This window comes from Mastigoproctus giganteus, chromosome 3 (genome assembly GCF_048544385.1).
Source record: "Mastigoproctus giganteus isolate SK-2022 chromosome 3, ASM4854438v1, whole genome shotgun sequence".
Taxonomy (NCBI): Eukaryota; Metazoa; Arthropoda; class Arachnida; order Uropygi; family Thelyphonidae; genus Mastigoproctus; species Mastigoproctus giganteus.
Window position 1 is genome coordinate 234101588 of NC_143577.1, and position 17832 is coordinate 234119419.

At 36.7% G+C, this 17832-nt stretch overlaps 1 protein-coding gene across 2 annotated transcripts in view; it reads left to right on the plus strand.

The window, feature by feature from the left end:
* The window catches only part of LOC150088854 (piwi-like protein 1), a 178291-nt gene that overhangs the window by 103739 nt on the left and 56720 nt on the right, over nucleotides 1–17832 (plus strand). For both annotated transcript variants that reach the window (XM_090370941.1, XM_090370942.1), the window contains 2 exons: nucleotides 5274–5403; nucleotides 9913–10030. In XM_090370941.1, the coding sequence (XP_090227067.1) occupies nucleotides 5274–5403; nucleotides 9913–10030 (248 nt within the window). The remainder of the gene's footprint in view (nucleotides 1–5273; nucleotides 5404–9912; nucleotides 10031–17832) is intronic.

A 17832-nucleotide genomic window follows, 5' to 3' on the forward strand; every position in this document is an offset into this window, starting at 1 on the left:
AGAATTTGCAGATAAAGGAACCACTAGGTGGCAGTGATCACAGTGTGCTGAAGTGGATTTACTCAAAGAGGTAACTACCGTCAGGGGTAAAGGAAAGGGTTTTTGCTTCCGTAAAGGGGAGTACAGTGGTCTCAGACAGTTTTTAAATTCTGTACAGTGGGATCAACTGACGATGTTACCAACAGTAAATTCTAAGTGGGAAGCATTCAAGGAATTAATCGTGGAAGCTACTAGACTTTATATACCGATTAAGAAATATCGTTCAAGGTTTAGGCCTAAATGGTTATCAAATGAACTAATGAGACTCGTGACAGAGAAGAAAAATGCATGGGATGCATATAAATTATCAGGTGACGCAGAAGCCTGTGGCAGATATAAGCTAGTCTGTAATCAGGTCACAAAGGAGGTTCGGCAGGCGAAGGCGGATTACGAGAAATCTTTGGCAAAGGATGCTAAGAAAAACAGCAAGGATTTCTTTACTTATATAAACTCTAAAAGGAAGGGGATGAATATGATTGGTCCACTTGACATCGATGGTTCGACTGTTGATGATCCTGCTCAGATAGCAAACAAACTGAATGAGTATTTTGCATCTACATTCACACGTGAGGAATTATTACAGTTTGAAAATGGAAGAAGGTTATCAAATTGTAGCAGTGTGCTTAATGATTTTGTAATAACTGAGAGCAAAGTGGAGGAGAAATTGTTGAAGTTAAATATAAGAAAGGCACCTGGGGTGGATGGGATCTATCCAGTTATTTTAAAGGAGGCGGCAAAGCAACTAAGCAAACCCTTAGCCATAATTATGAGAGCATCCTTGGACTCAGGGGAGGTTCCCACGGACTGGAGATGTGCAAATGTGCCCCAATTCACAAAGGTGGATCGAAGGGTGACAGGAGTAATTACAGACCAGTTAGTTTAACTTCTGTTCCGGGTAAAATAATGGAGTCACTGGTTAAAGATGCATTGCAGGATCATCTAGACAAGACTGCAATAATAATTCAAACACAGCATGGGTTTGTTAAGGGAAAGTCTTGTCTGACAAATTTGATTGGTTATTATGATGTGGTCACAAAGGAACTGGATGCAAAAAATAATTTTGATATCATATACTTGGATTTCAGGAAAGCTTTTGACACTGTTGCGCATGGAAGACTACTGTACAAATTGGAGCAGAATGGTATTAAGGGTAAGTTGCTACAATGGATAAAAGGATGGTTAAGTGGGAGAAGACAGAGGGTGGTAATCAATGGGTGCTGCTCTTCGTGGACTAATGTTATTAGTGGAGTCCCACAGGGTTCGGTGTTGGGTCCACTGTTGTTTTGTGTATTTATCAATGATATTGATGAAGGTATATCAGGCTTAATGTCGAAGTTTGCAGATGACACAAAGGTTGGCAGGGTTGTTAATGACAGTAATGGCAGTGTGCTACTGCAACAGGATCTAGATAATTTGGGCAGATGGGCTAAGAAGTGGCAACTGAAGTTCAACCTTGACAAATGCAAAGTACTGCATATGGGTAGAAGTAACCCCAGAGAAACGTACCAACTGTGTGGTACTACACTTAAGGTGGTAGAAAATGAAAAAGACCTGGGAGTAATTGTGCAGTCAGATATGAAGTTTTCTGAGCAATGCAGACAGGCTGCTAGGGCAGGTCATGGGGTTTTGTCAATGATATATAGGAATTTTGCTAGCAGGGAAAAGGAGGTGATTGTCCCTCTGTATAAGGCAATGGTCAGGCCACGCCTTGAGTACTGCGTACAGGTCTGGAGGCCTCATTTTAGGAAGGATGTAGATTTGCTTGAGCGTGTACAGAGAAGAGCAACACGATTGGTGAGGGGAATGAAGGGATTCTCTTACCAAGAGAGGCTTAAGCTCTGCAAATTGCAGTGGCTGGAGACTAGGCACCTGCGCGGTGATCTGATTGAGGTCTATAAGGCCTTTAATGGGTTGAGCATGCTGAATTCTGATGGGATCCTTCCACTTGTTCAGATTACGAACCTACGGGGACATAAGTTCAAATTAAGAAAGGACAGATGTAGAATAGATGTGCGGAAATTTGCCTTTAGCCAGCGGGTGGTTAATTGCTGGAACAAACTTCCATCTGTCGTTGTGGAAGTTGATAGGTTAAATAAATTTAAGGAGGAACTGGACAGGCATTTGGAGGGAATGGTGTGATTTTTTTTTTTTTTTTGGCTGATGCTGCATAAGCTCCTACACTTGCTTTCTTGCATCATGTGCCACTACTACTACTACTACTATTTCGCAAAAAAGGATTCTTCTGCTCCTATGCTTATCTTTAGTGACACTCCGCTTTCTAGGGAAGTTGATATATCTGTTTTGGGAATTACCCTGACTTCTAATCTGTCTTGGCACAAGCACATTACAAATATTCCTTCCTCTGCATCTAAAAAAACTTGGTTTTCTCTTTTGTTCTCGACATTACTTTTCCTCCAAACATCTGCTCACTCTGTATAAATCGCAAATCCGCCCTGCCATGGAATATTGTTCCCACATCTGGGGTGGTGCTACCAAAATCTCTCTCAGGCTTCGTGGTTCCATTCAGAAGAGGGCAGTTAGGTTAATTAATGATTCATCTCTAACAGAGTCTCTCCACACTGTCTCATCGATGTACTGTTTCTGCTGCATTCCTTTTCTACAGATACTTCCTTGGGCACTGTTCTTCTGAATTGGCTTCTATAATTCCCACTCTCTCTTTCAAAACAGTCCGAACATGTGCAGCTGCCAGCCAACATCCATTTACTGTCCGACTTCAAACTCACAGAACCAACTTTTCATCTTCCTCGTTTATTCATTCAACTGCCGTTTTCTGGAACAACCTTCCTTCATACGTATTTCCTGAAAATTACAGTCTACAGAAGTTCAAGTCCAATGTCAACAAATATCTTCTTTCATCTTCTCAACCTCCAACCCAAGCACGGTACTAAGTACTATAGGTTCTAATACTGCTCATGTTTGGAGTTTACATAAAAACAAAAAAAAAAAAAAAAAATGAGGAGATTTAGCACTTGGTGATAATGGGCTGCCTTTGTCCTCTGATTAATTTGTGTGCTGGAAAGGGGGTTGCATGCCTCTGAAAGTGGATGAATATTGACTAGACATACTACTTTTTAGAAAAAACTAAAAGGAAAGAAAGAAAAGTTTTAAAGTTCTTGAATTATCTATGCCCATGTTGTGACTCCCTTTGGGTAAATGTTTAATTGAATTGGTAGAACAGTGGTGGCAGCCTCTGACAAGTCTATTTAAAGACAAGGTTAGGATTGGTGAGAAAAGCTATATAAGCACTTTCAAAGTTGCTAAATTGAAAAGTACAAGCAGTCACTTGTGACTAGCACTAACCCACATCCAAATCCATTTCATGATCAAAAAAATTTTGAAAAAATACCAGTCAATGAATATCTCTGTGAAAAGAATTTGGCATTTTAGCAATTTCTAATACTCTCTGAAAACTTTGGAAGTCCAAGTAATGGTGTTATTGTTATAATTTTGACTCGACTTTCTGAAAAAAAGGCAAAATCTGTAAAAGAACTTTACTTGAAGTAATATCAGTTGGTATCTAACAGCCAATCTAAACAGAAATCCACAGAACACAAACCTATGGCTGTATGTTATATAAAATGCATATGTTGTCAGTGAAATTTAGTTTCAGGTTCAAGGTCTGGATTTTAAAAAATTTGCTTTTCTATTGCTTAAAACTACCAAATTTTCAGCTTTTCAAAAACCGAAATGTGAAGGGTATTTAATGGTAAAGAGGATGATGCAGTCGACATCAGTAGTCCACTGATTTTATCAGGCTTAAAACACTTAACTGTATGTATATGTTCTGGCTTTCCAAATACAAGGATCTCTCTGTAAGTAATGACTCTGGAGTGACATTTTTTTTTTTTGTATTTGAGTTAACATCATGAATTATGTATTGCCACTATAGACAAGTATATCAAAATAAAAGTTTCTGTTTATTACAGATCTAAAGTTATGAACAGTGAAACTGATGTCTCTTTCCTCCAACAGTCAGTGATAGAGTTCCTTTTCAAGTCAGGAGAAAACTCAACTGTCCAGATTCATGAAAAATTGAGGAAAGTATAGCAACAAGGTGCCATTGTACAAGCAACTTTTGTAAATGGCTTGTACATTTTAAAGGAGTCCCCACTGACATTTATGACCAGCCAAGGAGTAGAAAAACAAAGTCTGTCTGCTTTGAAGAAAACACTAAGATTTTGGATGAAATTATTCAAAAATACAGGGCAATGACCACATGCAATGATGCAAGTACTACATTTTGAGCAAAGAGTATTAACCATTTGAGACACATTTGATTATAGGAAAATATGGACCATAATCTGCCAGTGTGGCAGATTATGGTCCATTTTCCCTCAGCATGAATTGTTGAGGAGACTTCCATCCTGCAGTGGGTTGATAATGGCTGCACTTTACTTTTTACACATGTGACTTAGATGAAAAAGATAAATTGCAAACCTAGAGTGGAGAGCTTTTTCTCATTATGTTTGGACTTGGCCCCATCTGATTTTTTTTTTTTCTGTTTCAATGTATGAAGAGAAGCCGACCTGGCTAGCCGGGTGGGTAAAGTGCCTGCGTGGCAACCCAAAGGTCGTGGGTTCGAATCCTGCGTCGGGCTTGGATCAAAGTACTGCCAAAACCTTGCGAGGTGCATTATGGCCACAGAAGCCGGCGCCAACAACTACAAAAACAAAAAAAAAAAAAAAGTATGAAGAAATCTTCAACAGCAGGGTCCATCCTTTTACCATAGTGCATGTGTGATTTGGAAATAATGATAGGAAAAAAGTATGAATAAACAAGGTGGATATATAGAATGTGTACAGTGCTTCCTGGTCTTTAAAAATGATATAAATTAACTGTTTTAGTTTTACTTTTGTGACCAGAAAGGCATTATTTATAAACTTGTATGTATTATTAATTTATTACTTTTTTTTATAGTATGCCATTTATAATATAATCTTAATATTTCTATTACCATCTAATCCTAAAGTTTAAATTTGCAAGGATAATGGAATTGTAAATGAAAATGCACTGTGCCAATTGCTTTGTCACGAAGATTCTTTAATGAATTTTTATGGAAAAGTTGTGAATTTAATAATCAGTAATATTCACATTAATATTTAAATATCTATCTATATAATATATTATCTTTGTGGTTTATGATTATTTTTCTTTTTTCTTGGAGAGGTTAGCTCATTGTTGCCTTTTTTTTTTTTTTCTCTTCCCTTTCCCAGCAATATGAGAAAAGCATTAGAGATAGAGAACAACCATTACTGATTTGTACTTCAAAAGAAATTAAATTTAGAGGTGCTGCTAGAGAAAATAAGAAGATTCACTTAATTCCTGAACTCTGTTGCATGACTGGTAAATATTTTTATATATATACACACACACACACACACAACCATACAAGTAGGCGTTTTTTTTATATATATAAAATATAAACTTCTGGAATGCTGAGGAAGGTCCCCTAGGAAAGGGGGATTTTTCTGGGACCCACCCCAAAGAAAATTGTCAAACAATTAGTCCCCCCCCCACAAGATACAATAATATTGCATTTGCACAATAAACAGTATGCATTCTCGTAATGCATTTTAAGTAATGGCATCATAAGTGCTAGAGGTGCCTCCGTAGCCAGGTGGACAGGAGCAGCAGTGCGTAGCACACGCTTCTTGATTAGACCGGGGTTCGAGCCCATGACCATCAAATACGGAGGATGCTGAAAGGTCAGGGAATGATCACCACATATCCCCGGAGCAATATGTCCATAGTTGCTAATGCTCCTAAAAACCAAATAATAACAACAACATAAAGTGCTAATTTGACATTTCAAATTACAAATGTATAGTAAATTAGATGAAATTAAACTAATTTAATAAGTATTATTTATTTATTATTTAAAACATTTTTATAAAGATTTCTACAGGAAAAGCATGTTATCATATTTCTTATTGTGATTTATTTTTTTACTATTTATGGCTATGGCTGCACAATGGCCCTGAATTATTAAGCATTGTGATTGGCAAACACTTCAGCAGATAAGTTATAAAGCCAAGCTGTGCAGTCTAGCTTAACTTTGCTGACACGCAATGCACAAATGGCATTAGTAATAATAAATAATTTTTATTTTAAAGTAAATATTTTTTGCTTTAAATATGATTTTTTTTTTATTTCTTTTTACCTTCTGGAATGCCATTCCAGTATGTTCTGGTAGCAAAAAGGCCCCCCTTTTTGTATATTTAATTATAAAAATACACAAGTATATTTAATTTTATTTATAAAACTATAATATCCTCATTGTTTTGGAATAGAGTGGATATGTTCATTAATCTTTTTTTTTTTTTTTTTTTTTGGATTATTTTCTAAATGTAAAACCTTGCAATTTGTAGCATTAAAACAGTTGTCAATTGCTCACCATCCCTGAAGCATACCAAAGTGATCTTGAAGCTGCTTGGTGCTGCTAATTAACCACTCAGCATTCATCCATACCGAGATCCCAGTAATTTTTTTCCTTCTTCCAGTATTGATACAAAAAATGCCGGTTTTTCGGTACTAATTTAAAAAAAAAAGTTTATAATTTAATCACATAAAGGTTATAAAATCACCTTTATGTGATTTTATAACCTTACGTACTTATGACGTAGTTATCTCTACTAGCAAATGTACAATAAATTATCGATAGGATACCATGCAACATTGCAACCTGTCCACAATTCTCGGACAACTTCATGTATGACCGTATCGTAACTCCCAAGTTCCGTTCCTATACCACTGACTTTAGTTCAACTCCACCAAGCGTATAAGTTATTTTGGGGTTGCTGTTCCCCAGGTGTAAGACCTTGCATTTTGCTGAATTAAAGCATATAGCTGCCACTTTTCTTACCATCCCGGAAGTCTATCTAGGTCACTCTGAAGAAGCTCTTGCTTGGCGGCAATCATTAACTACTCTACTGATCTTTACATCATCTGCAAGTTTAGACATCACATCCTATATCCCTTCATAGATGTCATTTAAAATAAACAAAAACAACAGTGGTCCCAATACTGATCCTTGGGGAACCCCCTCTTCTTACATTAACCAATCCGAGGAATAACCAGTGCCTTTTTTGTAAAAAAAAATAGGTGCCGGTACTGATTCTTTACTATCAGGAAAAATTGAAAATTAAAAGGATATGGAAAGTACTCTAAAAATTTTTTTTTTCCTTATATTGTTACTTTAGTAATCTTTTTAGAATAAGAACAACAAATTAAGTATATTAACACAGTTTATTAAGCATAAATTTATTATTCAAGTTTATAAAAAAATAAGTAAAATAAGTAAAAAATAATTTCATAAAGTTTTTGTAGAATATTAATAATAAAAGTTTCGAATATTTTCAATTTTACTTTTACAAGCAACAAGATATGGAAAATGTAACACACTAAAGAAATCTAACTTTGAATTTTTTTGAATATGGCCACTGTACGGGAAAAGGTTGGACACCACCGCAGCAGAAGGTGGGCCAGAGCCCATTGGGAATACACCATGAACTGCTCTCTTTACCAGCGCAACTTCTCTGTATGTGGGACAGGTGGTCGGATAAGTTTTACCGGGTACCACGAAGTTGCAGAATGGTAATCCCTTTAGTTCTCTAAATTCACGCAGCAGCACTAATTGCCTGAAGGCCAGAAATACTAACAGTGCGTACCGAGTTAATTCTCTCCTAATCCATTCGCTCTATGAAAATTTTCTTCGCTCAACGGAAACTATTTTAAATTAATTTAACTTCCAAGGGGAATTCAAAATAATTAAACACAGGTCTGACTGAGTAAGTTAGAATTATAAAAATGGTTATACAGTTTTATATAGAAAATATCTTAACAATAGACAGTAAAAATAATGCAAATTTAGTTAAATAATTTTAAGCTTATCCGAATAGTAGGTAAATGTGAAAAAAATTTATGGAATATTACAAATTTCGAAGTGCACTGCATCCAAATGTCACACGTCACTGTTAATAAAGGTGCTGGTATGCCGTACCGTTGCATACCATCTCAAAAAAAGCACTGGGAATAACCATTTATAACAACCCCCAGCCCGGTGCCCTCCAGCCTGCTCCAACTTATAACCGCTCATGTGGGACTGAGTCAAATGCTTTACTGATATCTAAATAAACAATATCAAAATTATTCTCTAAATCCAGCTCACGAGTGACCTGTCAAAATGGCTAACCAGATTTGTTAAACATTATTTTCCCATTACAAAACCATGCTGTGTATCCCTACAGAATTCCATTTCCATCTAAATGATCCTGAATTCCACCCTTGATCATTGCCTCCATGATTTTCCCTACTACTGAAGTTAGACTGGCTGGTCGGTAATTTCCCGTTACACTCCTAGAACCGCCTTTATGTTCCAATTTACACAAATCCAACGGAATCTCTCCCCAGTCCAGTGATGCTCTCATAACTAGCCTTAATGGTTCAATGCACTCACTTGCCGCCTCCTTTAATAATTATTATAGGGTATATGCCATCAACCACAGGAGCCTTACTCACCTGTGGGCGCAAAAGTTTTCTCATTAAATCAACATGTGAAATTTCAACATCATTAATTACATTTTTTTCAACTTCACTCCCATAATTTCTCATTGACATGAAGGGTTTTTCTTCTGTAAATATTGATGCAGAGTAACTGTTGAGTTCATCTGCAACATCATTTGATGTATCTAATACTATCCCATGCAATTACATATGCTTCCGATCTGATTTGTTCTTCTCTTCTTTGCATTTATATATGTGAAGAATTCCTTAACTGCACTCTTTGCTCTCTCCCAGACTCAGTAAAGATACTACAGTTGGTCGTCGACTTACGACCGACTTCTGTTCTGACTGACAGGTCGTAAGTCGATCTGGTCGTATGTCGGCCATATATTTATTAACAGTATTTTTTAACCTTTCTAATCTTTTTATCATCTTTATAATTTATTTTTATAATCTTTTAAATTTTTATCATCTTTTATTTTTCATTTTAAATACAGTAATGTTTTCATCTTTTATTTAGCGATACTGTACATACCTTTGTTTCTACGCCTAGTCGCGGCCGGTTGTAAGTCGCATAGGTCGTAAGTCGACGACCAAGTGTGTAGTGAAAATTACTTTGCTTCATAAAACGTCTTTTTCCTTCAGAAAATGATGAACATAATTCAACCATGGAAGACCAACACGGAACAGAACATCAGTGTTCGACAAATTTTCTAAAATAGGAAATTGCCTGATTCCAATGAGATTTTAAAAGATGAACTTGAGTTGGAAATTAATGAAATACTTAACTATTTTTTTTAAAAAACTTCAAAGCCTAGAAAATGTCGACTGAGATTGTCTACAATTATCTCAGTACAGTAGTACCAGAATAGAATCTGAAAGGGCATTTTCTGCCGCTAATCAAATATGTACCAAAATTAGATCCATTTTAAACGATTATACTATTGATTGCTTGTTTCTTAAGAGCTCACTTTATTTGGACAGGTAGTGTGAATGCTTAAACTAAACTTTGTTGTAACAATATGTATTTCTTTGTTTTTAAAATAAATAAAAGCAAAAAAATACGTATCGTTACTGCAAAGTTTATTATTAAAGTATTTTTAATGATATTTTTCAGAATATTTATTATTGCAATAAATGTTTATTTAAAACTTGAATTCTAGTAATTACAGTACTTGTTTTTTCCTTACTTTATTGCACCTAACTGTCATCAAAATTTATTGAGAAAAATGTTTGTTTATTGAATACTGGTATTTCGGTAATACCGAAATGCTGGTATCAAGATTTTGACCAGTATTGTAAGCCCTAATTGCAAGTAAGCTAAGAGTTTAATTGGTTTCTGTTTTCTAGGTTTAAATGACAATATGAGAAAAGATTTTAATCTGATGAGGGAGATAGCCAACCAGACGAGACTAGATCCTACAGACCGAGTGAAAAAATTAAACGGCTTCATTAAAGAAATTAACACGTAATTCATTTATATAATTTAACCCATTTGATGATAAAATGAAATTTTGTAATAATTTTTATGATTTAGCATTTTGAGTTTAATAATAGCATTGCATCCTGACTATGAATGAATGTTGACACGACACTTGTTCGGGGCATTCTTACAAACTTCCTTATCAGCAAAAATTATAAAATTGTCAATTGTTATACTGTAATGAACAAAACTGTTACCTTTAGAGAGAAATACTGAAGGAATGTGAATGTTAAAGCACCATTGATAAGGAAAGGGAGTGTAAAAATTATCTTTAGTAACATTAGAGACAATGATAAACATTCTTTTGGCATTCTTGAATGTCTTTTGTCACATTAGTAGTTTGACCACTTCTCATTTGTTTAGAGAGGTCTAGGTTTAAATCCCATCAGCAACTGGAGGAAGTCTTAAACGTTTTCTTCAGTTGCAACTGTAGTTAGCTAACTGCTAGTGGAGATTGTAGGGTTCCTTACTTATTCAGGATTTTTAGCCAGCACAGCATGTAAATCAGCCTCTAAACATAATTCACACAGCGCAGCATGACTGCACAGTGCTGTGTGACGTTAATGTGCTATATAAATAATAGCAGCAACATATTGCCAGGGTAGAACACTTCTGTTTTTTTTTTTTTTTTTGCTTGTTCTCCTTATTTCTATTTTCCGAGCTATTAAGGGAGAGCCTCCACCCCCATCATAATGCATTGCTGCTACTCTCCAGATTTATGACTGAGAATCTGGTTTTGTTTTCTTAATTTAACTTTTCTTCACCTTGCTGTCATATTAGAGTTTGTACCATCTTTTTGCAAAAACACCATTTTACTCCATATTTTCTTTTTGCATAAAGTAAAACTACATTAAAATTAAGAAAATGATTCACATAATTTAAAAAAAAAAAAAAAACTGATTTTTTTCCCTTAATTTTGTTAAGAAATATAAATGTGATAAATACCCAAGAATAGCTTGCCACAATTATTCAGTTACCCATTAAAAAAAATAAAATTAAATAAATAAAAAAAAAAAAAAAAAAAAAAAAAACCTTTAATTCTTCAGGTTTTTATTCTAATGTGACATAATAATATGGCCCAGAAGTAATACCCCCCCCCCCCTCTCTCTCTCTCTCTCTCTCTCTCTCTCTCTCTCTCTCTCTCTCTCTCTCTCTCTCTCTCTCTCTCTCTCTCTCTCAACTTAGATAGCAATAATAATTAATAAAAGAACTTTTAAGTGTATTAAAAACTAATATAATTATAAGGTTTATCTTCAAAGAAAATAATTTTTTTTTATGAAAACCCCAAACAACAGGTATTAGAAACTATAGTACTTAGTACCATGCTAGGGTTGGTGGTTGAGAAGATGAAAGAAGGTATTTGTTGACATTAGACTAACTTCTGTAGACTGTAATTTTCAGGAAATACGTACGAAGGAAGGTTGTTCCAGAAAATGGCAGTTGAACGAATAAATGAGGAAGATGAAAAGTTGATCCTGTGAGTTTGAAGTTGGACAGTAAATGGATGTTGGCTGGGGGCTACAAGTGTTCGGACTGTTTTGAAAGAGAACAGGAATTATAGAAGCCAATACAGAAGAACAGTGCCCATGGAAGTGTCTGTAGAAAAGGCATAATATTACAGTTAAACTGCCAGCGTTCTGCATCTGCAATGAGTGATATCTCCAAGCTAATTACGGATCACAAAATTGACATTCTAGGACTTCAGGAATTATACTCCTGCAAAGTTAAAGGATTACCAAACGGCTGTAGGGTGGTTCAATCTAATGTATCTGTTACAGAATAAGGTGCAAATGCTGTGGCAAGGTGTGGGCAGCTCTTGTTATAGCGGACAAGCAGATCACGATCACATGGGTAAATGGTCTTTGCTCCGAGCATGCGGCATGTGCATGCTTGGAAGGTAGTTCTGGACAAATATTCTTCATCTCAATCTACATGCAGTGCTCACAGCATTCTCAACAAATTGAGCCTTATCTGAACTTCCTTGAGACAGCTTTAATTAGGTTATCAGGCAAAAAGATAGTTATTATGACCGACGCAAATGCTTCTTCCACCATGTGGAACAGCCCCATAACGAATAATAACGGTGAATTACTGGAGGAATTCATAATAACTAACGAATTGATTGTCTGGAACTCCCCTGGGCATCTGTCCACTTACTCATCCCCTTCTGGTCAGTCTTACATAATGTCACTCTGTCAAATGCCGCATTCGGGAGATGCATAGAAAGCTGGACTGTTCACTTCTCTTGGTCGGTAAGCGACCACAATGTAATAACCTTTGACATAATATCTAATGAAAATGCAGCAGCTTTGAGAGGCACTCATGACTTCCCCAGATAAAAAACTCGGCAAATCAATTGGAATCCTTTTGAGAAACTACTGAAAAATTTATGGATGAATAACTGACAGATCTTACTTTGGACCAACATCTAAAAGAATTGATGGAAATCATCACCGAAATATGCGACGAGATGATTAAGAAGAAACAGAAGGCAAAATTTGGTTCCTTGGTGGTCCCAGAACCTTTCTACTCTAAGGAATCATACAAAGAGCACAAGACGAGATGTTCAGAGAGCTAGGAGAGAGTAGACCTGAAGATGAGATAAACCAATTGAATTAAATATACAAAAATGCAAGAAGGACATATTTCAATATTTACAAATAAAAACGCTCGCTTGGGAATTCTTAGTTAAACAAACTATGGACCAGGAGCCCTGCGGCTTGATCTACAAGCTGACTCTAGACAAAATTCATCCGGGGGAAATATTCTCCTCTGTACTTAGACCTGATAACTTGGAAACTCTAACATGGGCCGAGACTATGGAAACAATTTTGGATGAATTGATTATGCAGGATGAAACTGTACCAGAAAGTCTGGTACAAACAGGCATTCGTTTAGAACATCTTTCGTACGTAGGCCAAAGCCACGATGATTTTGACAGACACGAGGTAGGTCTTGCTGTTGCGACTTTGCGTGATGGCAAATGCCCTGGACTGGACTTATTAGAAGTTACCATAGTTAAAAGAATCTGGAGCACCTGTTCCCAACTGATGATGAACCTCTTTAATGCCTGCCTACAATATGAACTTTCCCCTCTCCTTGGAAAAAGCAAATCTTAAATTACTCATTAAGAATCCCAACAAAACAGCAAATCAGGCAAACTTATACCTCCCAATCGCTCTACTTCCAGTCTTCAGAAAAATACTAGAAGCTGATTGTAGCAAGATTCCAAAAGCACTATAAAGAAACCTAAACTACAGATATCAGTTTGGCTTCACTGCTGGGATGTCTACAGTGGATGCCATTAACTTAGTTATTAATAACGTTTCAGCCTCCAATGAAAAGTACGTCCTCGGCCTTCTTGTGGACTTCAAAGGGGCCTTTGATACTGTTTGGTGGCAAAGTATCCTGGAGAGGTTCCGAGAGGGCCAGGGTCTCCGTGCCTATTGTCTCATCACGGATTATTTCCAGAATCGCTCACTTGTGGTCTCCAGTGGATCCTGCTCTGTTGCGAGACCTGTGACTTGCGGTTGCCCTCAGGGATGAGTTCTCGGACGAGTATGCTGGAATGTGGTCCTTGATGGGTGGCTGGCTACCAAATATAATTGCACTACTAAGATTGCTTATGCAGACGATTTAATTATCCTTGTTTCTGGAAACTCCAGACTACAACTTGAAATCCATGCTAATGAAGTCCTATCAGACCTAGATGAGTGGTGTACACATAAATTAACTATATCTGTTCCCAAAACAAAACAAATTCTTCTCAAAGGAAAATTATACCCAAATAGACCTCCAAGTATTAAGATTAAAGAACAATCAATAGAATTAGTTAACTCGTACAAATACCTAGGAATTATGTTAGATAACAAACTTCATTCGTTACCCATGCTAAATATGTACTAAGCAAAATCAAGACTTTGACAGGCAAAATAATCAGAATTACCAAAGGTTCTTGGGGTCTGAAACCCTCCACTCTCAAGCTGTACTACAAATGTATATTTATTCTTATTGTCTGTTATGCTGCGGGTGCTTGGGGCCCCAGTATACGCAGAGTCATGGTGGAAAAAATCTTGACTCAAGCCCAGCGCTTCTTCCTGATTGCAACTTCAAGAGCGTGTCGCACAATTTCAATGTCGGCACTACAGGTAATCAACAGCAAATTGCCAATTAAATACTAAGTACTGTACAATTACTTTCAGTATTGTAGAAGGAAGGGTATTGCAGCACAGTTTTCGTTAACTATTGTTACGAAAACCCATTTGGTTTAATGACTGTAACAAAAATGAAACAAAGACCCTCCTACGGTCGTCAATGGCCACATGTGTTCACTAAAAGGATGATCATTTAATTCCAGATGCTAATGTGCAATTTTGGAAGGAAGGAGGCAGTATATTTGAGTGGCTGTTTAGCAGTAAATGCTTGAAAATCTTCAAAAATGCTTTTACTAATTTTTTTTTTAAAAATTTGTTATAGAGAGATTAACACTTCGCTATATGGGTTTAATTTTATGTAATTTCGTTTCAAAGTGCAATGTTTTGCAAAAAAATTCGTAATATAGAGAAATTCGTTAAATAAGAAGTTTGTAATAGAGAAGTTCCACTGTGTGTGTGTGTGTGTGTGTGCGCGTGCGTGTGTGTGTGTGTGTGTGTGTGAAATGAACTAAGAACTGTTTTGGAGGTTTAGATCTTTTCGTAGATAGGCTTGCTCTATTAGTTTGACAGTTGCATGCTGTATGACATAATGAAATTTTTCGATATGGCATACACGTGGTAAGAATATACCCAGATCCATAACATAACATGGCCTCGACAAAGTCCACCCCTATACACACTACTTGGACTCCCTCCTGTCACTATCTGATAGAGTAGAGGTAGCAAGATTATACACTAGCTGAATTGGAAGCTTCCTAGAGAGTTACCAATTGGCTTGGTCTGGTGTACTAACTAGCGGCCAGCCTGCAAACACCATTTTTGAGCTGTATCCTCAAATTGTAAGGAAGTTTGGATCTCGCCATGGTGTTCACCATAACCTCAAAAGACAGCAATCATACTGCATGATGATGGGGAATGGTTGACTGGAACTTAGCTCTGGAGACTAAACAGTTTCCACCACTTCAGGCCTCCAATAAAGAAAGTGGTGGTATTGCACCAGTTGATGAATCATCTACCACCCAGTATGGGCGCCTCCGTAGCCAGGTGGGCAGGAGCAGCAGTGCATAGCACACTCTTCTTGATCAGACTGGGGTTTGAGCCCATGACCTCCGCATATCCTCGGAGCAATATGGCCTTAGTTACTAAAAACCTTAGTTGCTAATGCTCCTAAAAACCTAATAAATAATAAACCACCCAACATTGCCTGGTAACACAGAGGGGCGGCATTCCTCCGAATGGTGTGGATGCCACAACTTGACTCCTGCGTATGTTGGTTCACACCTGGGTGGTCACCCACAGTATGTTTGTGCATGGAGGTTATACCCAGGATTACTAACTATCCCACCATCACGAAGGTGTAAGCACAGGATTTGGCTGTCACAGACAGTCTGGACTTCACCGAAATTGGGCCCACTTTACTTGAATGTCACCCAAATATCAGTTTCATCAGCATTTTAGACTCTTAGGTAGCAAGCACAGCTTGTGTGGCATATCTGAGAGAATGTCTGCAACAACCTCAAGGACCAAATATGCTGATAGTCCTCCCCCATTAATAAATTAGTAAAGGTCCCCTTCTTCAGTCACCTTTACAGAAGACTGATGAGAGACAAGTGCATAGGCAATACATGCTGAATATCAAAACAGGGTGGTATATGTGTAAAGGTAGTGCAATTTTTTTTTTTTTTTTTTTTTTACATAAGTTTAAAAAAAAAAGTTTCCAGTGCTTATCAATATCATTGAAGTAAAGAGAGATTTTGTAGATCAGTTCCGTAAATTTTAATGTGTGAACTTACTAGATGCTACAAGTTGTTTATCCCTTAATTCCACATAGCAGTACTGAATGTCAGAGAATATTCAACCAGTTGGTGGGTAGGGAGTGAATTCATCTTTTTCTGGTGCAGTTTTGGAAATACTCCCGACAGCTTCTGAACAGTAGTACCATTATTATAAACAAATCTTTTACTCAACATTTCTGAAGATGCGTAAAGTCTGCTACATTTAACTCTCTTGAAACAATCATAATTAGTTGATGTCTAATAGACAATCCAAACAGAAATTCACCTACAGAAAAATGTTAGGTAAGCTAATGTTAAAAGCATTCTATACTGGTAAACATCTGTGGCCATATTTTAATATAAAATGTGTATTCTTGTCAGTGAAATTTAATTTGTGCAGTGTGGACTTGAAAAAGCCCCTGCTTTTTCTGAAATTCTGTTTTCTCTTCTGTTTTTTTATTTTTAACTTATTTTTATTTTTCTTCCTGCTACTTACTGACTGAAGGAAGATGTTAAGTACAACTTTTTAAGTAAGGTAATCATGCTACTATCATCAAATACCAGTGAATGTTCCATAGTTATCACTTGAACTTCTGTTTTTATTATTTCTTGTGGTGCCTCTTTTGAAGTTTGTTTCAAAAATGCAATAATCTCCTTCCTTTGAATTTTAATTTTAGTCTTGGGGTAAAAAAAAAACACCGTTACAGGTAGATCTGATATCTGTGTGGAGTGGTGCAGACTGGCATCATGTACTGGCCGAACATTGTTGCATATACAAACGGTGTTAATTGTCAGAGAAAGCAATGAGCAGTGTCTGTTATAGGTCTCAAGGTACTATTTTAGCATTTTGTGTATTTCAGAAGTTTCTCAAGTTTGCAATGAACTCTGTTTGTAATGACATTGAATAAACTTGCTGTTCTTTCAGGTCAGCTATCTACATAAAGCAGAAAGGGTACTCAACATTATCTTACTAGGAAGCGTATGAAGCAACTCTGAATAAAGTCTTTTGGGTGGGGCTGGCACTAGAATCCTAACAAAGGTATATATTGGGAAGGGGGTTTAAAAGTTTTTAACCCAATATAGATTGCAGAGGTTTTTGCAAAAGACAATATTACCACTCTCTGGACCCTTCTTGTGTGTTTACAGAAAATTTCAGGTTTGTAACTATATTCTTCTCCTTTACAGAGGGCATTGAAGTGTGGAATGCGAATGAAGATGGTGATCTTCATTTGAAGGGAATGTTGCTGAAAGAAATTCATGAGGACATGCAGACATTAGGGGAATCTTGTCCTTAATACATCATCAGCCATTTTCAATCCACTGCAGGATGAAGGCCTCTCCAGCAACTTTCCAGTTCCTTCTGTTTTGTGCAATGGCCATCCATTTACTACCCACAAACTTGTGAATTTCATCTGTCCATCTCCGTCGTTGTTTTCCAGGTTTTCTTCTAGCTCCTCTTGTGTGCCATTATGTTATTTTCTTAGTCCATCTGTCATCATGTCTTTGAGCTATGTGTCCTGCCCAAGACCATTTTAGTTCTTTAATTTTGATAAGAATGTCCTTTACTCGAGTTTGCTGCCTAATCCATGTGTTTCTCTTTTTATCTGACAGTCTGATTCCCAGTATAATTCATTCCATTCTTTGCTGTGTAGTTCTCAGCCTTCTCTTCCATTCTTTTGGTGAGTGTCCAAGTTTCACTTCCATAAGTCATGGTGGGGAGTATACATTGATTCATTATTTTATGTTTCAGACAAATTGGGATATTGCTCCTCAGTATGTGACTATATTTCCTGAATGCTATCCATCCAAAATTTATTCTTCTCTTGACTTTCAGCCATTTATCATTATTACAGGTAAC